Source organism: Macaca mulatta, chromosome 5 (genome assembly GCF_049350105.2).
Source record: "Macaca mulatta isolate MMU2019108-1 chromosome 5, T2T-MMU8v2.0, whole genome shotgun sequence".
Classification (NCBI taxonomy): Eukaryota; Metazoa; Chordata; class Mammalia; order Primates; family Cercopithecidae; genus Macaca; species Macaca mulatta.
Genome location: NC_133410.1, coordinates 194688192 through 194716002, shown reverse-complemented (window position 1 = coordinate 194716002; position 27811 = coordinate 194688192). Strand labels below are relative to the sequence as shown.

Below are 27811 nucleotides of genomic sequence, written 5' to 3'. Positions count from 1 at the left end.
CAATGGTGACTTTTGTCAAATAAATATGCGGTGTAGCTCTTTGGGGGCCACAGTCGCAGTAGCAGCTTGTCTTATGGAGGCTTCAGCTTGCCTCCCTATCGCCATCAGCCTCTCCCTCCCAAGATATTTTAAATAAATATACGATCCATCACAAATCATTTTTCAGGAAAGTGTATCTTTAAGATTGGTCCTAAGGTACCACTTCCAGGTACATTGCTGCTTGTCACCCTCTTCCATACAGAAATTCTGGTACCTTCACATTCACTCTTAGCTTGTGTCTACTCAAACTGATTTTTTTAAACATGTTTTAAAATGGAAATAACACGAATTCCTGACTATTCTGAAAATCTGCCAGTAAATGCAATCAAATTCTTTCTTTACAAAGAAATGTGTTCACACAGGCAGAGTGTAGATTCCTGCAAAATGGTGAAGACTGTCTTTGTTATCCTTTCTTCCAGTTTTCATTTTTCATTGAACAAATCTATTTATGGTGGTTTCTTTTATCAGTTCTTCTACCTGATCCCTGCTGCCACTACTTGGTTATTTTCTGATATATCTGCCTATATAGTAATCATCAGAAATATTGCCTTATGGTAATTCTTGGACTCCTTAGAAGCGTGATCAGAAACAAAGACACTGGATGCTGAAACAAACTACAATGATCATAGAACGGGAGCTTTGGACATAACAGCTTGTGACAGTTTGTTTTCTTCTGGCATTTTCCTACCAGCACCAAGCCCCTTCAGCGTGTTACTGTGGAGGAAGCAAGCTGGCACAATGAGCTCAACGCCCTCTCCCAGCAAATCCTCTGTCCTTCAGGGACTGCAGTGGCCCCTGGGAACCCATTCACGCTGCTTGAGTTTTCTCCAGAATCCAGTCCACGTACTCGAGCACGTTGGTGTAAACGCCTGGCCGCTCCCTTTGAGCACAGCCTTCGCCCCAGCTCGTGATGCCCACCAGATGCCAGACCTCGTTGTGTTTGCAGGACAGAGGGCCTCCCGAATCTCCCTAGAACAAGGGGAGACAAGAAAAGGTGCACAGATCAACTCAGACGCTTCCCGTCTTCAGCACATCTTGCTCAGGCTGATTTTGTGTAAATGCTGTCTTGGACTCTTAATATACTGCAGAGAACCCGGGTGCTTGCGTTCTTCCAGTCAGTCTCCTCATTTTTGCCAAGTCAAGCAAATACACTGTGTTCCCTGCTCATTGGCAGAAGACTGCTTTTCAAAATGCATTAAGCGGCCGGGCACGGTGGCTCACACCTGCAATCCCAGCACTTTGGGAGGCCAAGGCGGGTGGATCACGAGGTCAAGAGATCGAGACCATCCTGGCCAACATGGTGAAACCTCGTCTCTACTAAAAATACAAAATAAATTAGCCAGGTGTGGTGGTGCACGCCTATAATCCCAGCTACTCAGGAGGCTGAGGCTGGAGAATCGCTTGAACCTGGAGGTGGAGGTTGCAGTGAGCAGAGATCACACCACTGCACTCTAGCCTGGGTGACAGAGCAAGACTCCATTTCAAAAAAAAAAATACATTAAGCATTCCAATTTGTGTATATTCCATTGGCTAAGAACACTGCGTTACCTTGCAAGCATCCTTCCCTCCTTCCCTGTAGCCGGCACAGATCATCTTATGGGTTATTTTATGTCCTCTGTATCTCTTCTGGCACTCGTCATTGGTCACTAAGGGTATCTTGGCTTTCTGGAGAGTATTCTGTATTTTGTCTGAAAAAAATTTTTTGGTTTGTTTGTGGAATAACCATATACAATACACATAAATGTATATACATATATATACACACACACACATACACACACACACTTTTTTTTTAATTGAGACGGAGTCTCTTTTTGTTGCCCACGCTGGAGTGCAGTGGCGCGATCTCGGCTCACTGCAACCTCCGCCTCCCAGGTTCAAGCAATTCTCCTGCCTCAGCCTCCGGAGTACATGGGATGTACAGGCACCTGCCATTATGCCCGGCTAATGTCTGTATTTTTAGTTGAGATGGAGTTTCACCGTGTTGGGCAGGTCGGTCTTGAACTCCTGACCTCAAGTGATCCACCCATCTTGGCTTCTCAAAGCACTGGGATTACAGGCGTGAGCCCCCGCGCCCGGCCGCATATATTTAAAATAAAAATCACAGCCGGGCGCAGTGACTTACACCTGTAATCCCAGCGCTTTGGGAGGCCGAGGCAGGCAGATCACAGGGTCAGGAGATGGAGATCATCCTGGCTAACACGGTGAAACCCTGTCTCTACTAAAAATACCAAAACTTAGCTTGGGGTGGTGGTGGGCACCTGTAATCCCAGCTACTTGGGAGGCTGAGGCAGGAGAATTGCTTGAACCCGGGAGGCAGAGCTTGCAGTGAGCCGAGATTGCGCCACTGCACTCCAGCCTGGGCGACAGAGCGAGACTCCACCTCAAAAACAACAACAACAACAACAACAACAACAACAACAACAACAATCATGCCTATATAAAAATCTAGAAGGAAAAAATGTTAGATTTACTTCACGGACCTTTTATAATTGCAAGTATGAAGAAAACATTATTCCCACTATTGCATGTACCATTTTGTTAATGTTAATTAAGTTCCAAAATTAATTATGACTCTAACTGGAATGACTTCCCAGAGAAAGTAATTGGATAGCAGGCTAGAACATTTACTGAAAAGTGCTAGGCTTCACATTAAACTTCATTAAATATAATTAGTCTTTAAAGAGATGTAGTCACATTTAAAATTTCCAATCAAACAGACGAGGCACCAGCCTCACTTGGGTGACTTTTGCCTCTCCATCGGTATTAATCCGCTTCCTGCAGCTGAGTAGTGTGACTCGACTTGTGCTTCAGCTACATGACTTGACAGGGCAGAAAGGTTTCCGTTCTTCCTTTCTAGGCTGGAGCACATATAACAACATCATTTTTACCTCTTAATTTTCTGTACCCCCATCCAGTCACCCAGCAGTCAGTGTATATCACATTTCTATCTCCTTTTGAAGGCAGGCATATGGGTCGTTGAGAATCTAAATGTAAAAAATCATGGTTTAAATATGAGATGCAAAATAGATCCTCTTTTCCAGAAGAGACTCTTCTTCCACTGTACATTATCTGTGTTTTCTTTGTTTACTATATTCTTTTTTTGCCTTGTTTTCGTATATTTTCCTCCCTCAGGTTCAGCATAATATCGCACAAGCGCCAGGATGAGGGGGCGAGAGAGAGACAAGCCCCACCCTGGCCACTAACTCCTCATCCAACTCAGTTTGTGATCCTGCACAAGTTGCTTAATTGTCCTAACCTTCAATCCTTCATCCCTAAATTACCTTTACTAAATTATCTTTAGACTAAATTATCTTTACTATTCCAATGTATTATGAAATTGTGTCATTCTATGCACCTGAAGAAGCCTCAGGAAAACGTATCTCTTCACCCACATTCCCCAAATAAGTTTCAATCGCCAGGAACGTGTGTCAGCCTTAACAGAATGAAGCTCGTGTTCCAGGCCCTCTCGCTTCCATGATGATAACACACAGAGAGACTGGCAGGCTCAGGTCGTAAATCTAGCAGCGTTAAACATTTTATCCAGTTCACCATTGGAGATAACTTTCCAGATAAAATTCTCCATACCTGTGTAATTCACTGTGGTTTCCAGTTTCAACAAGGCAATATCATACCCACTTTCTGCCATTTTATATTGATCATGGATTATTATTTCTTGAACCCCAAAGAAAGATGTATCCTCTTTTATTTCAGATTGATTTAAAATGCCAATGTAGACACGCAAAATCTTAGGTGACTCTACCCTAAGGAGCAAACAGCAGAGGAAAAGAAATTTCCTTTACTGAAAATAATTCCCAGACATTGTGAAGTGTGTGACTATTTAACTATTACTAATATTTTCTGCCAATGACGGACATTTAGGTGGAAAAAAGTGATTTTTTTCCTAAGATTTTTCAGGATAAAAAACATATTCACCCTATAAAGAAAATCCATTATACACAAAAAATGAATGAGCACCCCCTCCATGCTCCAACACACACACACACAGGCACACAGAGGCACACACACACACACACACACAAGCACACACACACACGAAGATCACTGGACTTAGTCTCACCCTCGCCAGTGACTAGCTGTGACACTGAGAAACTCAGGCGGCCTCTCTGCTACTCCATTCCCATATGTGACAGGTAACGGGGACTCTTGATTTCACATGTGTTCTTGAGTTTAATATGAGTGTGCTGCAGACTGATTAAAAAAGAAAACTAAAACTAAAAAGCACACAAAACTGTGTCTGGAAACAACTCGGAGGATACTAAAGTAGCAAACAGAAAGTTTGGCTGACTTAACTTCCCTGGAATATATATACCCCCAGCTGGAGCCTTTATGTTTGGCCAGTGCAGAAAGTGACCTAAGTAAGGAACCCAGTTTGAGGATGCCTACTGAACTCTTCCTGTATTTTATTTATTTACTTAGAGATAGGGTCTCGCTCTGTTGCTCACGCTGGAGCGCAGTGGCACTGTAGTAACTCACTGAACCCTTGAACTCTTGGGCTCAAGCAATCCTCCTACCTCAGCCTTCTGAGCAGCTGGTGCTACAGGTGCACAAACCACCAGGCCTGACTCGTTTTTAAATAATTTTTAGAGACAGGGTCTCACTGTGTTGCCCAGGCTGACCTCAGACTCCTGGCATCAAGTGATCCTCCCTCCTCAGCCACCCAAAGTGCTGGGATTACAGGCATGAACCACCACACCTGGCCTTTTTCTGTATTTAAACACACACACACACACGCACACACGCACACACACATATTAGAAATTTGATTCCGAGAGTGGTAAATCCTCTGTGAGTTTAGTTCTGGGCGCAGCGCACAGAGCGAGGCACACAGGGAGGAGGTATGCTCTTGCAGGGAATAACATGAAGGCCCCTGGGGATGTGGATGTGGTTAAACGGGAAGCAGAATTGCAGGCAGTCAAGCGGCCGTGTACCTGCACCTGTTCTGATGCTGGGAGACCATGAGGGACTCTTCCTTTCTGCCTTTTTTACCACTGAAGGAATTAATTTTGCAAATAAGACAATTTAATTGATTAAAGTATTTCCTGATATGCTAGTAATATTTTTTATAAATGCGTGAAGAAGATGAACTAATAAAAGCAGCCGTGGTACTGACCCATAGAAACAGTGAGCGGCCGTTAATATCCACTGGTTTCCAATGATGGAGCCTCCACACAGGTGTCTCTGAGTGGGTGAGGTGGTGTGCAGAGTCACCTGCCATGGCCACTCACCACGAACAGATGCAGTTCCTCCAACGATCCTGGGCTTGATTTTGGTGGTACACTCTGCAACAGAAGCATTGCGATGAGCAGCTTCCTACATCTTCCTTTCCACCAGTAATTGTGCTCTTTCAGGAACAAGAAGAAGAAAACCTTCCCTCAAGTCAACAGTTTATCATGACCCTGAGTTCCAGAGACTTTATAATCAAGTTGCCAAAGCAAAACATGCACATGAAAAATGGAAGTAACTAATTCATCTTGTAATTACACACCCCAAAGGATGTGGCCCTCTTGTGTGGTACTACGAGGCTGTCTTATCCTTCTTCAAATGATAACGCGAATGGTTCTTTTAAACCAGTGGTTGTCGAGTGCAGTCTCCAGACCAACAGTGTCACCTGGGAACTTGTCAGAAATGCACATTCTTCAGCCTCACCTCAGATCCAGTGAATGAGAAACTCCAGCCTGGAAGCTCAGCCCTCTGTGTTTAAACCAGCCCTGCTGGCGTTTGAGAACTACTCTTAGAAAGAAAAGGCGAGCACCTTGCCCTCAGGCTGCAGCCATTATCTAGTTCCTGCCCTGTTCCCCTGACTCTGCTGACCATGACTCCCAGTCACTCCTGCTCCATCCACGTCCAAAGTAAGACTGATCTGCGAACTTCCTCTGACCTTTGGCCTTGTTGACAGTTTGGGATTCTCTGGGGTCCTTGGTACTTTTCAGGGACTTTGACATAGGTTCATCCTGTGTTTCTTTACTCTTGGGGCTGCCTAGAAACAACAGTTCCTTCTCTTTCTACTTACTGGATGCCCAACACAAGAACCCATCCTCCAGGCTGGAACCTTGACCCAGCCTGCCATGGAACCCAGATGGCATGGGAGTGGGGTGTTCATACTCTAGACACACACACACACACACACACACACGGAACCCAGATGGCATGGGAGTGGGGTGTTCATAGACAGCAGTATTCTAGACACACACACGCACACACACACGCACACACATGCACACAATCGCACACACGTGCATGCACACAATCGCACACATGCACACTCATGTGCACACACATGCACACACACTCACACACACACACGGAACACAGATGGCATGGGAGTGGGGTGTTAAAGAGTATTCTAGACACATGCACACACACGCACACATGGAACACAGATGGCATGGGAGTGGGGTGTTAGTAAAGAGTATTCTAGACACACACATACACGTACACACACATACACATGCACACCCACGTGTGTACACGCAAATGCACACACATGCACACACACACACACGCACACACAAGGAACAGAGATGGCATGGGAATGGGGTGTTTGTAGACAGCAGTATTCTAGACACACACACGCACACGTGCACACACATGCACACACACACGTGCACACACATGCACGTACCCACACACACAAGGAAAAGAGATGGCATGGGAGTGGGGTATTCGTAGACAGCAGTATTCTAGACTTACACATGCACATGCACACACACATGCACACATGCACACACACACGTACACACACACACACAGAACACAGATGGCATGGGAGATGGGTGTTTGTAGACAGCAGTATTCTAGACACACACATGCACATACACATACACACATGCACACACACACATGCACACACACGCACACACGGAATACAGATGGCATGGGAGTGGGGGTTCGTAGACAGCAGTATTCTAGACACACACACGAACACACACATGCACACACACGCACGCACACACACGCACACATGGAACACAGATGGCATGGGAGTCGGGGTTCGTAGACAGCAGTATTCTAGACACATGCACGAACACACACATGCACACACACGCACGCACACACACGCACACATGGAACACAGATGGCATGGGAGTGGGGGTTCGTAGACAGCAGTATTCTAGACACATGCACACACACGCACACACCTATGCGACTCATACTTTTATGTGCCTATGGGTCGCCTGCATAGCCTTTAAATTGCAGATCCTGACTCCGTAACGTCTGTGTGGGTCCTGAAATTCTAATAACCTCCTGGGCGATGCCAATGTGCCGTGCCCAGATCACACTTAGAATAACCAGGCTCAGGTGCTCAGAGAGGCTCCGTGTCCCAAGCTAAGGGAGGAGTCTAAGTTAACAGAAGAATCACTGATGAGAAGCCGGATCCTAGAAGATCCACTCACTAGTTTTGTGGGTATAAAATAACCTTTCTAGGCCTTTTTTTCCATGGTAGGAAAATGAGCGTATAATTCTGGCGTGGATTTCAAATAGAAGGAGAGGAAGAGAGAAGGAGTTTGGAAGGAAACAGCAGCTAACAGCAACTGAGGTGAGAACGAGCAGGCTGTGTCTTTGGAAGCCTGAACAGAGGCTCTCATTTTAGAGCTGGTAGGGTGAAAATTTGTTTTGGAGGGCCCTCTATTCTGGAATTTCTCGGAAGCCTTTATAGTTCGCAAGGTGGGAAGTGTCATAAAGGTAAATTTTAGGAAAATTAATAGGTAAGCAGTAACTAGTGTATGTTAGAAATAACTCAATCAAGACCCTATTAAGTACAGGTGAGAGGCCTTGATGTTCATCCTATTTTGATTCTCAGTTTAAACGAAAGGCTGAAAATACGTGTTTAGAATCATATTTTGTGTTAAGAAATGTTTGTTTTAATGGTGCTGCTATCTATCTTCAGAAAGTTAAGTTACATTGTAGACCAATGGCAGACAAGACACCATCAACATCTCACGTAGCTATTCCCTTTCACATTAGGGAGTTATTTCATCAAATACAGTGCAGCAAAAACCTAGTTATCTAATTCACTCCCTCCAAAGGTGCACTGAAAAGACATAAGTTTATTTTCCTTTATCTTACATTTTCTCCTGCAGCTATCAATCTTTATCTGGTATATTCTGTAACTTCTACAGGCCAGAGTCTGTAAATCCAATGAGAAAACCATAATGAAGAAGGAAGGGGGAAACGCAGTCTGCAATGTATTAAGGTATACGTGCTCGTTCCCATTTTTTAAATCATGTCAACATTACTTAACAACAACATCCGCTAAGCGTCCCTTCTAATGCTCAGAAGTAGAAGAAAGACAGCAGAATGGTGCTGAATGCTCCTTCTTGTCTTAGGGAAATTTATGGTGAGGAAAACAATGTATGGGATACGACTTAATCGACTTGCTTTTTAAGGAGGCTTGAGCCATCCAAAGATTCTCATCGGAGCGCCTCTGAGCTCTAGGAGGGCGCAGTTTACTAGTTAGGATATCAGTGTTGGAGGCAATATGACATCTTTTTTCCTTTTTTTTTTTTTTTTGAGACGGAGTCTCGCTCTGTGGCCCAGGCTGGAGCGCGGTGGCCGGATCTCAGCTCACTGCAAGCTCCGCCTCCCGGGTTTACGCCATTCTCCTGGCTCAGCCTCCCAAGTAGCTGGGACCACAGGCGCCGCCACCCCGCCTGGCTAGTTTTTTAGTAGAGACGGGGTTTCACCGGGTTAGCCAGGATGGTCTCGATCTCCTGACCTCGTGATCCACCCGTCTCGGCCTCCCAAAGTGCTGGGATTACAGGCTTGAGCCACCGCGCCCGGCCAATATGACATCTTTATGTTCTACAAAACAAGTTCTCAGAAATGAAGGATTGACTCGCCTTCTCAGTACAGCAGATAATCTGACACAAAAGGTTTTTGTGCTTCTAAAACTATGACAAAGCATGATTATCACTTGCATTTCATTCATTAAATCTCAGTTGCATCTTACAGTGTATTGGAATATTGGACATTTAGCAGTAAACAGTCTAAGAACATACAGCTTCTGTAAATCAGTATATAGTAAAGCCATCCTAAGTTATGACAGTAATTTAGGCAGGAGTGCTTGTGGTGCATTCTTTCCTGTTGGGGATTTTGTCCCTTGGGACAATTCTATTTGCCTACAAACCATCTCTTGCGACTATACTCAGAAACTGGCCACTGGGATGGAAACACTGCTGGTTGGATTTTTCTTGCAACTTTTATGTTACCATAGGTCTTGTATAATCTAAACACTCTTATTTCCACCCTACCACACTCATTGTTGTTAGTAAAGTTTTACCTTAACCTATGCCAATTCCTAAGTCTCTGGAACCCTGCATGGAATCTGAATAAAGACCTCTAAAAAGGAGGTGTGCCAGTATTTCTTGAACAGATACACATTTTTTAGAAGAAAATGAGTAATTTGACTAACCAAAGTATTGATCGATATTTCCCTTACAAAGGATAATAGGAAAGATTACTGGCCTTGATCACAGGAGTGTTGGCAGAGTCTGGGTCTCATTATGAAATGCCAGTTGTGGCTGGGTACAGTGGTTCAAACCTATAATCCCAGAACTTTGGGAAGCCAAAGCGGGAGGATCGCTTGAGCCCAGGAGTTCAAGAGCATCCTGGGCAACATGGCAAGACCCCATCTCTACAAAAAATTAGCCGGGTGTTGTGGCGCACGCCTGTAGCCCCAGCTACTCAGGGAGCTAAGGTGGGAGGATTGTTGGAGTCCAGGAGTTCAAGGCAGAGGCTGCAGTAAACACTGACCACATCACTGCACTCCAGCCTGGACAACAGAGTGAGACTCTGTCTCAAAAAAAAGAAAGAAAGAAAGAAAGAAAACAGAAGGCTGGGCGCGGTGGCTCAAGCCTGTAATCCCAGCACTTTGGGAGGCCGAGATGGGCGGATCACGAGGTCGGGAGATCGAGACCATCCTGGCTAACATGGTGAAACCCCGTCTCTACTAAAAAATACAAAAAACTAGCCGGGCGAGGTGGCGGGCGCCTGTAGTCCCAGCTACTGGGGAGGCTGAGGCAGGAGAATGGCGTAAACCCAGGAGGCGGAGCTTGCAGTGAGCTAAGATCCGGCCACTGCACTCCAGCATGGGCGGCAGAGCGAGACTCCGTCTCCAAAAAAAAAAAAAAAAAAAAAAAGAAAGAAAACAGAAATGCCAGGTGTATAAATGTGTCAAATTAAAACATATATTTGGTTAATACTAGGCAATGTACAGTTTGGTCAAGCCCCAGTATTTATGTTTAAAACATGGTCAGCTTGGGTGGTAGGAGTGAAAACAACGGAAAATGGCAAAATGTGTTTATTTCATGAACGTTCTCCCCTCTGCGGCTGGACCTGATAGTCTTGGTTGTGATGGATTCCGTATGGAATAATTCCTTCAGCTGTATTTTTTCAAGTGACATTATACTCACCATTATCCATTTTACACAGCCTTAATGTGTATCCAGAGATGCCTCCTGTCCCGCGAAGTATTTTAGTTGGAGATCCATTTGAAGAAAGCTTTAAGTAACATTTGCCCCTGCAGTTGGAAACAAAATGGTATAAACGTAATGCGCCTCACAGGCAGACGAGACAAGGGTATCTGCATAGCGCTTCACATGGCTTACTTCCCTTCGTTGCAAGATGCTTGAGCTGGGGCATAGGTAAAAAACTGGCAGCGGACGGCATTGGTGCACAGTTTCTGGCAGGCCTCGTGACCTTTCACAGCAACAATATCCAGTTCTTCTCCCAAGAAATCAGTGTCATGGTAAAATGAAGAATGGCAGAACACTAGACAGCAGACCACATGTCAGAGCGAGACCCTCCCTCAGCATGCATCAGCCTCCTCGGGGCTGGTCACTCTCAGCCAGAATGCAGAACTCAGTTTACCTGGGATGCTGTGCCTGCAGCTTTGGAGACTGAAACCAGAAAGAGCTTTGCTCTTTTTAATGCGTGTACTGGGTAATCCACTCTCAGATGTTTTAAGGAGACAAAGATTTCTAACAAAAACAAAAGGGAAGTAGAAATATATCAGACACGTAAAAACATTTTTACAGCACCTAGAGAAAGTAAAGTCAGCTCATGCTGGCACTTAATTGTGAAGATTTTCCTATTTTGAAAGTACTATTTGTAAACCATGGAGTCACACTCATAAATCATGGAGTCACACTCATAAACCATGGAGTCACACCCATAAACCACGGAGTCACACCCATAAACCATGGAGTCACACTCATAAACCACGGAGTCACACCCATAAACCACGGAGTCACACCCATAAACCATGGAGTCACACTCATAAACCACGGAGTCACACTCATAAACCATGGAGTCACACCCATAAACCATGGAGTCACACACATAAACCATGGAGTCACACCCATAAACCACGGAGTCACACCCATAAACCATGGAGTCACACTCATAAACCACAGAGTCACACTCATAAACCATGGAGTCACACTCATAAACCATGGAGTCACACTCATAAACCACGGAGTCACACCCATAAACCACGGAGTCACACTCATAAACCACGGAGTCACACCCATAAACCATGGAGTCACACCCATAAACCACGGAGTCACACTCATAAACCACGGAGTCACACCCATAAACCATGGAGTCACACTCATAAACCATGGAGTCACACCCATAAACCATGGAGTCACACCCATAAACCATGGAGTCACACTCATAAACCACGGAGTCACACCCATAAACCACGGAGTCACACTCATAAACCATGGAGTCACACCCATAAACCACGGAGTCACACTCATAAACCATGGAGTCACACCCATAAACCACAGAGTCACACTCATAAACCACGGAGTCACACTCATAAACCATGGAGTCACACCCATAAACCATGGAGTCACACACATAAATCATGGAGTCACACTCATAAACCATGGAGTCACACCCATAAACCACAGAGTCACACTCATAAACCACAGAGTCACACCCATAAACCATGGAGTCACACTCATAAACCACAGAGTCACACGCATAAACCATGGAGTCATACCCATAAACCACAGAGTCACATTCAAACCACGAAGTCATACTCAAACCATGGAGTCACACCCATAAACCACGGAGTCACACTCATAAACCATGGAGTCACACTCATAAATCATGGAGTCACACCCATAAACCATGGAGTCACACCCATAAACCATGGAGTCACACTCATAAACCACAGAGTCACACCCATAAACCATGGAGTCACACTCATAAACCATGGAGTCACACTCATAAACCATGGAGTCACACCCATAAACCATGGAGTCACACTCATAAACCACGGAGTCACACCCATAAACCACAGAGTCACATTCAAACCACAAAGTCATACTCAAACCATGGAGTCACACCCATAAACCACGGAGTCACACCCATAAACCATGGAGTCACACTCATAAACCACGGAGTCACACTCATAAACCACGGAGTCACACCCATAAACCACGGAGTCACATTCAAACCACAAAGTCATACTCAAACCATGGAGTCACACCCATAAACCACGGAGTCACACTCATAAACCATGGAGTCACACTCATAAATCATGGAGTCACACTCATAAACCACGGAGTCACACCCATAAACCACGGAGTCACACTCAAACCACAAAGTCACACTCAAACCACGGAGTCACACCCATAAACCACAGAGTCACACTCATAAACCACAGAGTCACACCCATAAACCACAGAGTCACACTCATAAACCACAGAGTCACACCCATAAACCACAGAGTCACACTCATAAACCACAGAGTCACACCCAAACCATGGAGTCACACCCATAAACCACAGAGTCACACTCATAAACCATGGAGTCACACTCATAAACCACAGAGTCACACCCATAAACCATGGAGTCACACCCATAAACCACAGAGTCACACTCATAAACTGCAGAGTCACACCCATAAACCATGGAGTCACACCCATAAACCACGGAGTCACACTCAAACCATGGAGTCACACCCATAAACCACAGAGTCACACTCATAAACCACAGAGTCACACCCAAACCGTGGAGTCACACCCATAAACCACAGAGTCACACTCATAAACCACAGAATCACATGAACCACAGAGTCACACTCATAAACCACGGAGTCACACTCAAACCATAGAGTCACACCCATAAACCACAGAGTCACACCCATGAACCACGGAGTCACACTCATAAACCACAGAGTCACACCCATGAACCACAGAGTCACACTCATAAACCACAGAGTCACACTCCATGACCCTTAGGTTGCAGACACATTTTCTAACTAAATCACCTGGCTCCATAACAATTTTCTGAGCTTACTCTATTGTCAGTCTTCCCAGTATCTTCTCTTTCCATTTTCTTCCTTTCAAAACTCCCAGCCTGTCTTAAAGGTTCAAGAGTCTTCATGCTATCTAGAAACCTCCTATCCAGGATTGCAACAGGTTTATAAGGAGATGAGTGAAGTACATCGTTGACTCTACACCCTGGAAGCATCTTCCTGGAAAAGAGTGACTTTTCCTAAGTAGACAAAACCACAGTCTAGAGCAAGGCTGTCCCTAGAACTTTCTGCAGTGATGGAAATATTCTATGTCTATGCCATCCAATACAGTAACCGCCAACCACATGTGGCTGCTGGGCACTTGGAATGTGGCCAATACAGCTGGGAAGGTGAATTTTTAGTTTTATTTATTTATTTATTTATTTATTTATTTATTTATTTATTTGAGACAGAGTCTTTCTCTTGTAATCCAGGCTGGAGTGCAGTGTCCCGATCTCGGCTCACTGTAACCTCCACGTCCCGGGTTCAAGTGATTCTCCTGCCTCAGCCTCCTGAGTAGCTGGGATTACAGGCATACGCCACCATATCAGGCTAAGTTTTGTATTTTTGGTAGAGACGGGGTTTCGCCATGTTGGCCAGGATGGTCTCGAACTCCTGACCTCAAGTGATCCACCTGCCTCTGCCTCCCAAAGTACTGGGATTACAGGCATGAGGCACTGCACCCAGCCAGTTTTATTTAATTTTAATAAATTTAAGTTTAAATTGCCAAGCTTTGGCTTATAGAAGCCATATTCCTATCACATTCTGTATTAAAGATCAAATGTGTTATTCCTAGTCTAGGAATTGGTCAGTAAGGGAATAAGACAAAGAAAAAGAGCAGTGACGAACACAAAATTACAAGTGACAATGGCATCTTTCTTATTTCTGAACTTTATAACACCCCAAGGCTCCATCTTTGGACCTACTTTCTTCCCTGTCTGCATTTAATTCTTTGATAATTTCACCAGATTTAAAAAAAATATCAGTTGTATATTGGCGACACATAAACACAGATGTACACATAAACCTCTCTCCTGAATGTGACTTCTATTTCCAGCTGTCGGTTCAACCCTTTCCTCTAGATGTGTCATGGGCATTGCTTCTCCTACACTCTGCTGCTTGTGAAACTTTCCACATCTCTGTCATCAGCATTTCCATCTTTCCAGTTTCTTGGGCCAAAAGTCTCGGTGCTATCACTGACTACTTCACAATCCATGATCCAATCCATCAGTAAATCTTATTGGCTCTCTGCTGTAACACATATCAATCTGGTCACTTCTCTCTCATCTCCACTCTGGTCCAATCAGCAAGGTTTTCATCTATTTAGTTCACTAAATGGTATCCCCAGTCTTCAGAACAATGCCTGATACATAATAGGCACCAAACAAATTCTACTAAATTTGTTCAGTAGGTGATGGTAACAGATATATTTTCATGTGACAAACCTGGCACTTCTGAAATTACAGCCTCACTCAGTGGAAAGCGAGGTTTGTGTGATGGGCAAGGCACACGGGGCTCCCCTTGGCTGAATTGTCTGGAGGACATATTTTCATCAACAGGAGGCCAATCAAGCAAGTGCTGAAGGCTCTGAGAGTTCCAATTCAAAGATATATACAAGCTAGGTTTTAAAACTGACTTAATTTTATGGATGTTTGTTTGTTTAAGTGAATGTTGTCAATGAAGAATAGCAAGCTGGGCATGGTGGCTCAGGCTTGTAATCCCTGCACTGTGGGAGGCCACGGCCGATGGATTGCTTGAGGCCAGCAGTTCTAGACCAGCCTGACCAACGTGGCGAAACCCTGTCGCTACAAAAATACAAACATTAGCTGGGCATGGTGGTGCACACCTGTGGTCCCAGCAACTTGGGAGGATGAGACAGGTGGATTGTTTGAACCTAGGAAGTGGAGGCTGCAGCGGGCTGAGATCACACCCAGTGCACCCAAATCTGAGTGACAGAGCAAGACCCTGTCTCAAATAAATAAATAAAAGAGGGACAGCAACCTTAGCTAATGTCCTTTTGATAATCAAAGAATTTTTTCATGCTGTTTCTGATGTCCTGTGTTAATTTCCATTGGTAAGGAAACAGGAACTCAATTCTCAAATCTCCCTCCACCACCATCCTAACCCACTTGATGGAGACATTCATTTCCACCTCTCTCTCTCCACTTTGGGTTTGACATTTCACTGACATTTTCAGCTCTTTCTGCTCCTGGTTCAATTATTTTAAACAAAGCATTGGACTGAATTGTCTTTTAGTGGTCATGAAATGGAAATGGAATCTCTTCATTTCATTTAGAATTAGACAACTCTCCCTTTGCCAAGGTGGAGACCTCCAGCAATCCCACTACTGGGTACATGTCCAAAGGAAAAGAAAGAAAAAAAATCATTATTTCTCAAAGATACCTACACTCACATGTTTACTGCAGCACTATTCATAATAACAAAGATATGGATCAACCTAAGAGTCTATCAACAAATGAATGGATAAAGAAAATGTGGTGTATAGAATATACTATAGAATGTTACTTAGCCATAAAAAATCATAAAATCATGTCTTTTGCAGCAACATGGATAGAACTGGAGGCTATTATCTCAAGTGAAACAACTCAGAAACAGAAAGTCAAATATTCCATGTTGTCACTTATAAGTGGGAGCTAAATAAAATGTACACAGGCACAGAGAGAGTGGAATGAAAGCTATTGGAGACTCAGACAGTTGGAAGGATAGGGGAGGGTGGAGCAGCAAAAGCCCAAACTTCACACTACACAGTATATTCATGTAACAAAACTGTACCTGTACCTAAAATTTATTTAGGTAAAATAATATTTATTTTAAAATTTATTGACCAGGCATGGTGGCTCAACCCTATAATCTCAGCACTTCGGGAGGCCGAGGCAGGCGGATCGCCTGAGGTCAGGAGTTCGAGACCAGCCTGGCCAACATGGTGAAACCCTGTCTCTACTAAAAATACAAAAAAAAAAAAAAAAAAATTAGCTGGGCATGGTGGCCCATGCCTATAATCCCAGCTACTCAGGAGGCGGAGGCAGGAGAATCACTTGAACTCGGGAGGCAAAGGTTGCAGTGAGCTGAGATCACACCATTGTACTCCAGCCTGGGCAGTACAGCGAGACTCCGTCTCAAAAAAAAAAGAGTCCTCGGTAATGTCGGGTTTGTGCTAAGTAGGTGGGGAATAGAATGGGAGAGCGGCTAGAAATTCTTTGCAATTTTTATCCTATACTAACATTTAGAGTAAATTTTTAGTTACTTGGAGTTTTTAATGATGGATTTTGATCAGCTATTTTTAAAAGATAACAAATTATCCTTACTTGTTAACTCCTTACCTTTGAGATTCTTTGGGCCATTCCTGGGAAAAGAAGGTAAAAAACAAGCAACCGGGATGATGAGTGCAGATCCGGCGACAGACAAAGGCATCTGGAGCCATGACACTATCGATGTTGCTGTCCGCAAACACCGTGTTGGGGAAAACGTCCCTGATACAAGCTGCGCAACAGAAGAACTGTGTTAGGAACTCAGTTCACCCGCTATCAGGAAAATTCCAGTCACAGCATTTGTAAATTCCATATTAAAAAATGTAAGTGTATCCCAAGATCTTTTAAATTTTTTTTATTTAGAAGAAAATGACATGATTATTTTAAACTTGAAATTTAAATAGAGGATCTAACTGTACAAGACATGATGAAATCTATCACATGAAGAAGGTAAAGGTCTTTGGGTCCGTTCCATTGTGAGCATAAGCTGGTATCCTGAGTGAGATCTATTGTCCTGATCATCAGCATGTTTAATGGTTGCACTACGTCATCAAGAAGTCAATAGTTACCCAGATTAGAAAGTGCACAGGATTTCAGTGAAAATCCAGTCACCACTTTATCGAGCTTCATTATTCCGGTTGGTGTCCCCGTTTGGGTGTGCTTCAGTAGACAAATGTTACTGAATAAAAAGAAAAAGGAAAAGTGTCTTATTCTTCCAAGTGCAAGGAGGAGAAAACATGAGACGAGAAGAAAGTCCCCTTTGGAGAGAGGACCTGCGAGACCCTGAAGCATCCATCTGGGAGGCTGAGTGGCTGGGCGTGGTCCTAGCAGTGCCACTAAGCACCTGTGAACCGTGTAACTTTATTTCTTCTTCAGTACAGTGACAGCTTGAGAGAGTGGCCACATGAAGAAGGAGACTGCATGAGTGAATGACTTCTCAAGCCCTTCTCACTTTTTTTTTTTTTTTGAGACGGAGTTTGGCTCTTGTTGCCCAGGCTGGAGCGCAATGGCGCGATCTCGGCTCACTGCAACCTCTGCCTCCCAGGTTCAAGCGATTCTCCTGTCTCAGCCTCCCGAGTAGCTGGGATTACAGGCGCCCACCACCACGCCTGGCTAATTTTTGTATTCTTTTTTAGTAGAGATGGGGTTTCATCATATTGGTCAGGCTGGTGTCGAACTCCTGACCTCAGGTGATCTGCCCACCTCAGCCTCGCAAAGTGAGCCACTGCACCTGGCCAAGTCCTTCTTACTTTTAATGATTTTACTTTTTTTTATCTTGCTTAGAAGCCTCCACTTTCTTGGCTTGCAGTTCACATTCCGTTAAGTCTTAGACATAAAAGCTGTCATCTGAGCTGAGCTAGAGACAAGCGTTGCAAGTCAAATGACTAAGTTAGGGGTTTGGGGTGTGTGTGTGTGTGTGTGTGTGTGTAATCACTGTTGTTTTTGAAATAACTCATTGATGCTTTGTTTGCTTTCCGTTTACTCCTCTTTGTTAATGTGGCGGGCAGAATGTTAAAATCCAATGTTAAAACAGAAATATTAGGCCGGGTGCGGTGGCTCACACCTGCAATCCCAGCACTTTGGGAGGCCAAGGCGGGAGGATTATCTGAGGTCAGTAGTTCGAGACCAGCCTGGCCAACATGGTGACACCCCATCTCTACTAAAAATACAAAAATTAGCCAGGCATGGTGGTGGGCACCTATAATTCCAGCTACTCAGGAGGCTGAGACAGGAGATTCACTTGAACCCAGGAGGCTAAGGTTGCAGTGAGCCGAGATCGCGCCATTGCACTCCAGCCTGTGCAACAAAGAGCGAAACTTTGTCAAAAAAAAAAAAGAAAGAAACCCACAAATATTAGTAATTAGAATGTTTTTCACTTTTCTGTTGATTCCAGATAAATGCAGTTTACTATGAAAATCTAAATTATCTCAGTATATTTCTGAATATACAAATTAATATTGTATAATGTTGTATATTGTATACAATATTGCATAATGTTGTATATTGTATACAATATTGCATAATATTGTATATTGTATAATGTATATTTCTGAATATACAAAATAATCTATTTCCCATGGAAATTTTTAAAGATGAGGACACAGATTTGGTCATTAGAGATCAGATCATTTTTAAATCCTTACACAATAGATTTATCCTTGAAATATTTCAAAATCCAGTATGCAGCAGGATAATACTTTTTACATGAGTATTTTGTCTTAGGTAAGGAACTGTTATTTAGAGGGAGAGAGAGAGAGAGAGGAGTAGGTTTTTATTTTTATTCTGTTAGACTGTAACATTTTTTAGACTGGGAAGGGCACTGACAATCAGACCAATTGTAGCTGTTTCAAAATTGCCAATTTAAAAGTGTAGCACTTTTGAAATTAGCTAAGTGTATATATTTTTCTGACAGTGTTATTAAAAGATAAACTCCTTACCACAAATGAAATGCATCCAAATTAGGCTTTAAGTGTGTTTTTCGTGAAGAAAACCAGGAGTACTTTTATTGAAATGCCTTCTAGGGATTCAAAATTAATTCTGGCATAAAGTTGATGACAAAAACTTTTTAGTAAATCACCATTCTGTTTGTCACTGGCCACTCGAATGCCGAGGCTCACTCACCGATGCTCCAGACTGGGAAACTGCCTTGTGGCATACGTGAAAAAGTGGCAGTGGACGTCATCCGTGCATCTTTCTTGGCATTCTTGAGCACTCTTGGCAAGTGAGCTGTTATAGTTTATGCCCTTCATGTCTAGGTCCACATAAATGTCTTTGTTGCAAGCTGGAAATAAAAGCAGACAACGTGAGTACCTTCCAGATCCAGAAGCGCTGACCTCAGCAACTGTCCCTCCTGACTCACCCTGAACTTTTTCACCCACCTTTCCTCAGAAGTCTTTTGTTACATTAATCTACAAAATTCTTATTCTTGAATGAAAGCAGTAAAAGAATGCCAATGTCCTTCTTGTATTGTAACAATTTTAGACTCATAAATTCACATTTTGATTTTCTGACCTTGCCTCTCTTCTCCTTAACTGCACTGATTATTTCACTAATTAACTCATTCAAGTATCTGCTCACTATTAAGACAAGTGTCACTTCAACTTTTATATTTGCTCCTTTTGATTTGGATTAATATGTTTAATAATGAATTTCAACTGGGCACCATGGAATCCCAGCACTCTGGAAGGCCGAGGCGGGTGGATCACTTGAGGCCAGGAGTTTGAGACCAGCCTGGGCAATACAGTGAGACTCTGTCTCTAGGAACAATTAACAAATTAGCTGGGAATGGTGGTGCATGCTTCTGGTCCCAGCTACTCCAGAGGCTAAGGCAGGAGGATCACTTGAACCCAGGTGGTTGAGGCTGCAGTGAGCTGTGATTGCACCACTACACTCCAGCCTGGACAACAGAGTGAGACCTTGTCGCAAAAAAAAAAAAAAAAAAAAAAAAAAAAAACCTTTCATTTAAGATTTTAGGCTGGGAAGTAGAAACAATATAAATAAATGATGAGAAGTGAGGTAGTAAGATATGTCTTTCTATGAGGTAAGGAAATTTTTAGTGTGTTGGAGGGCAGGCATGCATGTATGCTAGTTTATACTCTACATTGAAATAACTTCGTTAAGGGGGTTTATTTCCACATAGCAGTGTTTTATTTCATTGCCATAAAACCATATCTGATATGTATACATCACAACTGGTATTTGTCGGTTCTAACAACATATCTTACCGCTTATTTGGTGTGAGCATTGCTTGAAAGAATACCCAGAAATCGCTCCTGTCCTATTCACTCTTGGCAGTGTTTCTGTAACACTGTCCTTCAGGACACAAGTAAACCTGTTTTTTAAAAAATACGTATTACTGAATAGGAATTTATGTTTTTAAAATAATGGGTCTTAAAAGTCAGCACACAGAAAGCCAAAGAGAAGGAAACAAACTACTTTATCTCATGCCAAAACAAATATTTTCTGAGCAAGATTCTGAGTTTGCTTTTTACTTCAACATCCCTACACTTAAGAGACTACGTGTAATACTCCTTCCTAACAGGAACAAACAGGAGTGGGTGAACTATGGCCTGTTGGTAAAATGCAACCAAAAATCTGTGTTTTTGTTTAGCCTGTTAGCTCTACAAAATGATTTTTATATTTTCAAATGGTTACATTTTAAGTGGTGACATAAATACTTATATAATATCCTTGGCTTTACTGCGGGTTTTGCCCACAAAGCCTAATATATTTACTCTGCTTTATTAAGAAGGCATTTTCCAAACCCTGTTCTAGATTCTGGAGTAGTAAATGTTATAAGTTCAGGGTGTTATATAAATGCTTGTGAATGCAGCAATAATACACAAAGATGTTGAAAACTTAATTCTACAGAAAGGTTTATTATTACACTTTCAAGCTCAGGATGGGAACACAAATGGTTGGCGGACTGTTCAAAATATTTTCAACCTGACAAACAACCCAGTGCAATGTGTAACTCTTGGTAAGATTCTGGTTAATTACTATAAATTACATTTGAGGGAAAACTGAAGTAATATAAAGGAATTCTTGTTAAATTTCGTATGTCTTTTGTGTAGGATAATGCATGGTGAAGTATTTGGGGTAAAGTGTCATGTTTTAAAATTATTTCAAATGGTTAAGCATGTGTACAAATATAGGTATTGTGTATTGTATTATATATTATATTGTGTATTGTATATTGCTATACAAATATAGCAAACATTGCAGTCTTGGTGGTGGCAAGGGATCATGGTACTGTACTATTTCTTCAAATTATCTTTTTAAATATTTAATTTTTTTTCTAATAAAATAGTTGGGAGAAGTTCCAGTTTAAAGCACAACAAAAATTAATAATTGATAGAAAAGCAAAGTGTGAAATGTTTAAGAAGCATAAAAATTGAGACAAACAGAAGAAACATACCATTAATACTGAGACTATAAGAGAGGCTGGAAAGCCTACACTTGGAGGCATATTTATTCTTTTCTGAACTGCCTAACCACCATCCCTTCTTTCTGTAATAATATTTCTACTGAAAGACAATTGATCTTCCAGTTGTCAATGTTAAATTGTGTAAAACGGTAGATGGAGATGTGTTAAGAACAGCAGTCTCCCTGTAAAAATCCGTCTCCTCGATGTGGAAACAGAAGCACTTACCACTGGGTAGGATCCTCAGATGCAGATTCCCCCGTGAAAGTGAAGAGCAGACATCGTGGGTGGTGAGTGCAGACCACCTGGCAGTGCTTGGCGCTTGGTGTGAAAACCGTAGCAATGTCCCCTCCTTCAAAGTGGATGTCCTTGAACAACCGAGTCACACATTCTGTGATGTAACACATGGCATGCTTTATTTTGGATTTTACTGGGCATATATCTAATTAGGTAATAATCTCATACAGGCAAGGCAAGTAGCTCTACTTAACAGGAAATACACCTGAATTTGGAAATCAAGGCAAGGAACACTTATGTGAGTTTTCTGAATGAACAGCCTCAGCTGGAAACGAAAATCACAAAATGGTACATTGGCTTCAATGGAATTGTGCTTATGAGTCATTGTCTTGGAGACGAGGAGTGCTTTGAGAGTGATTGAATCGTTTCAAGGATCTTTACTGGCAAAAGCTGCTGCTTTTCAGGATCTCATCCCGGTTTGGAATGAGCCTTCTGCTTTTTGCTTTCCTAACTGCGTCTCTTCGTCCAAACCCTGTGCTTGTTTGAAATGAAGGCTCCAGAGTGATCAGTTTCTGACAGCATCTGATGGCCCGGGAGTGTGATAACATACATCCTCACCCCACTGAGAATAATCTGGAAACCCCACCATGGAAATCCCCATCTTTGGGGGGAAAGCAATCTTGCTACTTTAAAATACTACTTTTAAGAAGAATATTAATTGACGAATCAAGTAAATGTTCTATATTTAATCATGTGGCGTGGGCGCAGTAGCTCGTGCTTGTAATCCCAGCACTTTGGGAGGCTAAGGTAGGCAGATTGCTTGAGCTGAGGAGCTCAAGACCAGCCTGGGCAACGTGGCAAGACCCTGTCTCTATAAAAAATACAAAAAAAAAATTAGCTGGGCATGGTGGTTTCCACCTGTAATCCCAGCTACTCGGGAGGCTGAGGTAGGAGGATCTCCTGAGCCTGGGAGTTTGAGGCTGCAGTGAGCTGTGTTTGCACCACTGCACTCCAGCCTGGGCGACAGAGCAAGACTCAGTTTCTCTCTCTGTCCTTCTCTCTCACACGTGCGTGCACGCGTGCACACACACGTGCTCTGTGTGTGTGTGCACCATGCACTGATTTTCTTAGAATATATCCCCCTCCTAATTGGATTATTTAATTTTACAAGACAAATTGATTTTCAATATGCCACCTGGTGGGAGGATGGGAGTGGGTGAGCATTGAAAAATTACCTGTTGGTTCACTACTTGGGTGATGGGTACACTAAAAGCCAGCACTTCACCACTGCATAACATATGTATGTAAGAAATCTGCACTTACAGCTCCTAAACATATAAACATTTTAAAAATTTTGGAAAATCCACATGCAGCTTCTAGTGTCAGTAAAAACTAGTTAATCTGTTTTGCGAACTAGCAAGGGCTTGCTATTGTATATTGACGTTGTATCTAGACTTCTTACTAATTTAATTAATTGGCTCAAATAATTTATGTGATGGTTAATTTTGGATTTTTCTGGGTACACGATCATATCATCTGTGTAAAATGAGAGCTTATGCTCCTCCTAATCATTTTCCTTTTATTTCCTATCCCTACTGCACCAACTAGTACCTCCTTATAATATAAAATGGAAACAATGGGAAGTATTCTTGTCTTATTCTCAATCCCTTGGGAAAGCTTTCAATATTCGACTATTATGTATTATGTTTTTTGAAAACTTTTGGTTTGGATTTTTGTTTGCTTTTGTTTAAAATGCCCTTTAATGGTTGATGAAAGTTCGCTTCCATTTTCAGCTTACTAAGAGTTTTGATCAACAACAGAATTTTAGCAAGCCTTTTTCTGCACATATTAATATTTAAAATTATTTTTATTTTTTATTGTGACAGATAACATACCATGTGCCACGTAGCCTTTTTCTGCACATATTAATATTTAAAATTATTTTTATTTTTTATTGTGACAGATAACATACCATGTGCCACGTAGCCATTTTGAGTGTACAGTTCTGTGGCACTAAGTGCATTTACATTGCTGCGTAACCATCAGCACCATCCGCCTCCAGAACTTTCCAACTTCCCCAGCAGATGCTCTGTGCCCATTAAACACCAACTCTCACCCCTTCCCTCACCCCTCGGCCCCTGGCAACCTCTGTTCTAGTTTCCATCTTGATGAAATTGACTACCTTAGGTACCTCATATCAATGGGATCCCACAGTATTTGTTCTTTCGTGACTGGCTTATTTCACTTAGCATAATGTCTTCAAGGTTTATCCATGTGGTAGCATGTGTCAGAATTTCCTTTCTTTTTAGGGCTGAGTAATATTCCATTGTCTGTATGTACCACACTTTGTTTATGCAGCCACCTGTCAATAAAGCCATGGGCTGCTTCCGCCTTTGGATTAGTGTGAATAACGCTGCTATGAAGATGGGTGTACAGGTATATCTGTGTGAGTCCTGTTTTCCCTTCTTTTTTTTTTTTGGTATATACCCCAAAGTCACACATCTATTGATTTTGAATGTTAAATCAACTTTTCATTCCTGGAATAAGCCTAATGTTGTCACAATGTCACACTGTAATCATCCTTTAATTTGTTTAACATTTCACTGGGTTAAGTTGGATAATATTTTGTTAAGGATATTTACATATGTTCATAAGATAAAAGACCTGTGATTTTTTTTTCCCCTCAGAATTTTCCTATGAGATTTTGGTGTTAAGATTACACTGACCTTATAAAATGGATTGGAAAGGGATTATGTTGATCTCTCAAATATGTTTGTCTTCCATTTAATTAATTTCTGCGATTTATTCTTTCTGCCTTCTAGTTTCTTAGAACTTAGGTCACTATTCTCTATCTTCTGGTCATCTTATATCATTAATTTTTACCTTTTCTGTATTCTAATGTATACATGTAAATCTATACATTTGATCTCAACACTGATTCAGTTACATCTCCAAGTTCTGATATACTGTATTTTCATTATTGTACAATTCTTTTTGTAATTACCATTGTGATTTCATCTCTGACTCATATTAATTTAAAAAGGTATACTCAATTTTCAAACATTTGGGGATTTTCAGTTCCCTTATTATTATTTTAGCTCCCATTCACAGTGATTGAATAACATGTTCAGTATAATTTTAACCCTTTAAAATCTGTTGAGACTTGTTTCAGAGGCTTGTGTGTGGTCAATATCTGTAAATGTTCCGTATGCATGTATAAAGGACCTATATATGTACACTATCATTCCTTGATATCTGTGAGGAATTGGCTGCAAGACCTCCTGCAGATACCAAAATCCATGAACGCTCAAGTCCCTGATATAAAATGGCATAGTATTTACATATAACCTACTCACAGCCTCCTGTGTACTTTAAATCATCTTAAGATTACTTATAATACCTAGTACAATGTAAATGTTATGTAAATTGTTGTTATACTGTGTTGTTTAGGGAACAATGACAAGAAAAATGTCTACACATGTTGAGTACAATTTTTTAAAAAATATTTCACTCCAAGGTTGTTTGAACCCATGGATGTAGAACTCATGATTCGGGGGCCAATTGTTCATGCAGTTATTGGGTCCAGTGTTCAAAATATATCCAATTATTTAGCGCTGACATGTTTATCAATGAAATAACAATACAATTTCCGGATAATTATAACAAAGGAATAGTATAACTTGAGCAGTAATCTTGTCACAGAGAACATTGAACTTATGAACTGTGTAATTTAATATATTAAGTGGAATTTATCTTTAATATCTTCACCTAGATTTGCCTTTTTTCACATATGCCAGAAAAAGAAGAATTTGCTGTGCTTAAAATGCTAGCAATAGTATCAGAAATTAAATATAACATGTATACATAAGCTATTTTTCTAAAAGAATGCTTCAGCTTTCATTTTAAGTAAAGAATGGTCGTGGAACTAAACAATACTTGTACTGATATATTCTACTTAATATTGGCTAAGTAATTTATAAACAGATTTAGCAGATGTGACATATGGTGGAGAATTAACAGGGTAGTTAAATTATTGAAATGCATAAACTATGTATGAATATTTACATAACATTTTTCAGTACAAAATTCCTATTTTATGTGTGTGTGTATGTTCCATTGAACTGACTGCTTTATGAAAAACCAACCAATTAGTGAGGCAAGTCAAGATTTCTTCTTTTTAATATTGCTTTTAAATATCATTTAAATGAATGATGTACGTAGGCATGGATATAGATACGGTATACATAAAGACACAGATTCCTACCAGTACAAACAATTTTTCCACCTCAATTCCTACCCTGCTTTGAAAACCTCTGGAGCCTTAATCAGGAAGTAAAGAAAACCATTTTATTTCCTTCCCTGGCATAATCAGTGTGGGATTCTCCCACATGTGTGGAGACTGTAGTGCGGTTTCCCTCTCCCAGCCCCTAGTTAAGATAACACTCTACTTACCACCAGAAACTGACGTAAATAGAATGAAATGTACCATTTGATATAAGAAAATCATCCTACAATGAGAAAAAGGTGCATGCTTTTAGAATATAAAATGTAAATTTAGAATTAGTTTACTGACACTAAGATTTACAAGAAATAGGGAGAGAGGGGAGTAGTTAACTTAATGTTGAATGTTATCTTTCCCAATCCTGGAGCATTCCTTAGTGTGGCTGTGTGTGTATCGTTCAACACTAGCTTCTGCAGAAGCTGAACCCACAGGGAAGCAGGCCCTCCCCTCCTCCCTCCTTCCCAGTCGCCCCGCTGCTTGCTAGGATCAGATCCTTCCCACCGCCACCATCTGGCCGCTCTCCCCACCCCAATTTTTCGTCTTTGTTTCCTTTCCCAATTTTTTTCCTTCCTTTCTTTCCTTGAGGCCTCTCCCTATATCTTTCAAAGAGCTATGAATGATTTCCTACTTAGAAAATTTTCTCTTTAAAAAAATCTGTGGCTAATACATTAATAGATTGTCTTGGTCACCTATGAATCTATTTATCCCCACTAAGCATTGAACAGGCTCTAGGAAAGACGGAGTCATCAGTGAGACAAATCAAGACTTCCGATTTTTCAGTATTGCATTTGGATGCCTTTTTAACTCATAAAACACTTGTCACTGAGTAGACACTGTTGCTCTTCTTTCGTTCCCCATTTCCTCTCAAATTAGTTATGGATATTAGCTGAACATCACTACAAAGCTCAATCAGACACATTTTAAAAATCCGTCATTCTCTATTGTAAAGTGTTTTTAAATTCCTATGATTTACAAAAAGCATTTCAAGGCATATTTGCTTGAGAGGAATGTTAAATAATAAGTTCTGAAACTGTACCTGAAAAGACCTTGTTTGCTTATTTGCTGCAATTCTTAATAAGGGTGTTTTTCTTCTTCCAAATTGATCCTCATCCTCCTCTGAATGAGCGTGTGTAGGAAATGGTCACTTAACTTTAATATTTACTTGTACTGGTTCTCAGTGTTGTGTAACATTGTCTCTCGGTGCAGCATATTTGTGAAAGTCGTTAAAATCAGGCCGGGCGCGGTGGCTCAAGCCTGTAATCCCAGCAATTTGGGAGGCCGAGGCGGGCGGATCACAAGGTCAGGAGATCGAGACCACAGTGAAACCCCGTCTCTACTAAAAATACAAAAAATTAGCCGGGCGCGGTGGCGGGCGCCTGTAGTCCCAGCTACTTGGGAGGCTGAGGCAGGAGAATGGCGGGAACCCGGGAGGCGGAGCTTGCAGTGAGCCGAGATCGCGCCACTCACTCCAGCCTGGGCGACAGAGCGAGACTCCGTCTCAAAAAAATAAAAAATAAAAAAAATAATAAATAAATAAATAAATAAAATCTTAGTATGTCAGAAATATACCTTGAGAGAATTGCTTGCTTTCTCAATACATTGAATTTATATTTTAATTTTAATTCATATTCAAACAAGTGACATACACACAGACAGCTGTAGAGCTTGATTTTGTCTGTGTGCCTTAGCGGTCACACAACGTGCCTGCTAGCCAAAGCTGCATT

At 41.8% G+C, this 27811-nt stretch overlaps 1 protein-coding gene across 2 annotated transcripts; it reads right to left on the bottom strand.

Annotated features, from left to right (window-relative positions):
- Window positions 1-158: 158 nt before the first annotated feature.
- On the bottom strand, window positions 159-27257 carry F11 (coagulation factor XI). 2 transcript variants are annotated; one of them, XM_015139652.3, is made up of 15 exons: window positions 27124-27257; window positions 26258-26313; window positions 21797-21959; window positions 20370-20476; window positions 19267-19426; window positions 17214-17323; window positions 16717-16876; window positions 10933-11042; window positions 10671-10833; window positions 10476-10582; window positions 5174-5342; window positions 3628-3803; window positions 2931-3026; window positions 1588-1727; window positions 159-1008 (listed from the first exon to the last, which is right to left on the bottom strand). In XM_015139652.3, exons 2-15 carry the CDS (start codon window positions 26310-26312, stop codon window positions 847-849), a joined length of 1878 nt encoding a protein of 625 aa, XP_014995138.2. In that variant the 5' UTR covers window position 26313; window positions 27124-27257; the 3' UTR covers window positions 159-846. The 2 variants fall into 2 exon arrangements, with proteins under 2 accessions (XP_014995138.2, XP_014995139.2); XM_015139653.3 differs by having other exon boundaries at window positions 10671-10785.
- Between the last annotated feature and the right edge of the window lie 554 nt (window positions 27258-27811).

What these genes read in the sequence shown, in the direction of transcription:
- F11 (XM_015139652.3), bottom strand. Translation starts at nt 26,312, where the DNA reads ATGATTTTCTTATATCAAATGGTACATTTCATTCTATTTACGTCAGTT. An exon ending in CTGCAGGCACAGCATCCCAG is followed by an intron (nt 10,834 to 10,932) that starts GTAAACTGAGTT and finishes TCTGCTGTCTAG; the next exon opens with TGTTCTGCCATTCTTCATTT. An exon ending in GCCGCTCACTGTTTCTATGG is followed by an intron (nt 3,804 to 5,173) that starts GTCAGTACCACG and finishes TTTGCTCCTTAG; the next exon opens with GGTAGAGTCACCTAAGATTT.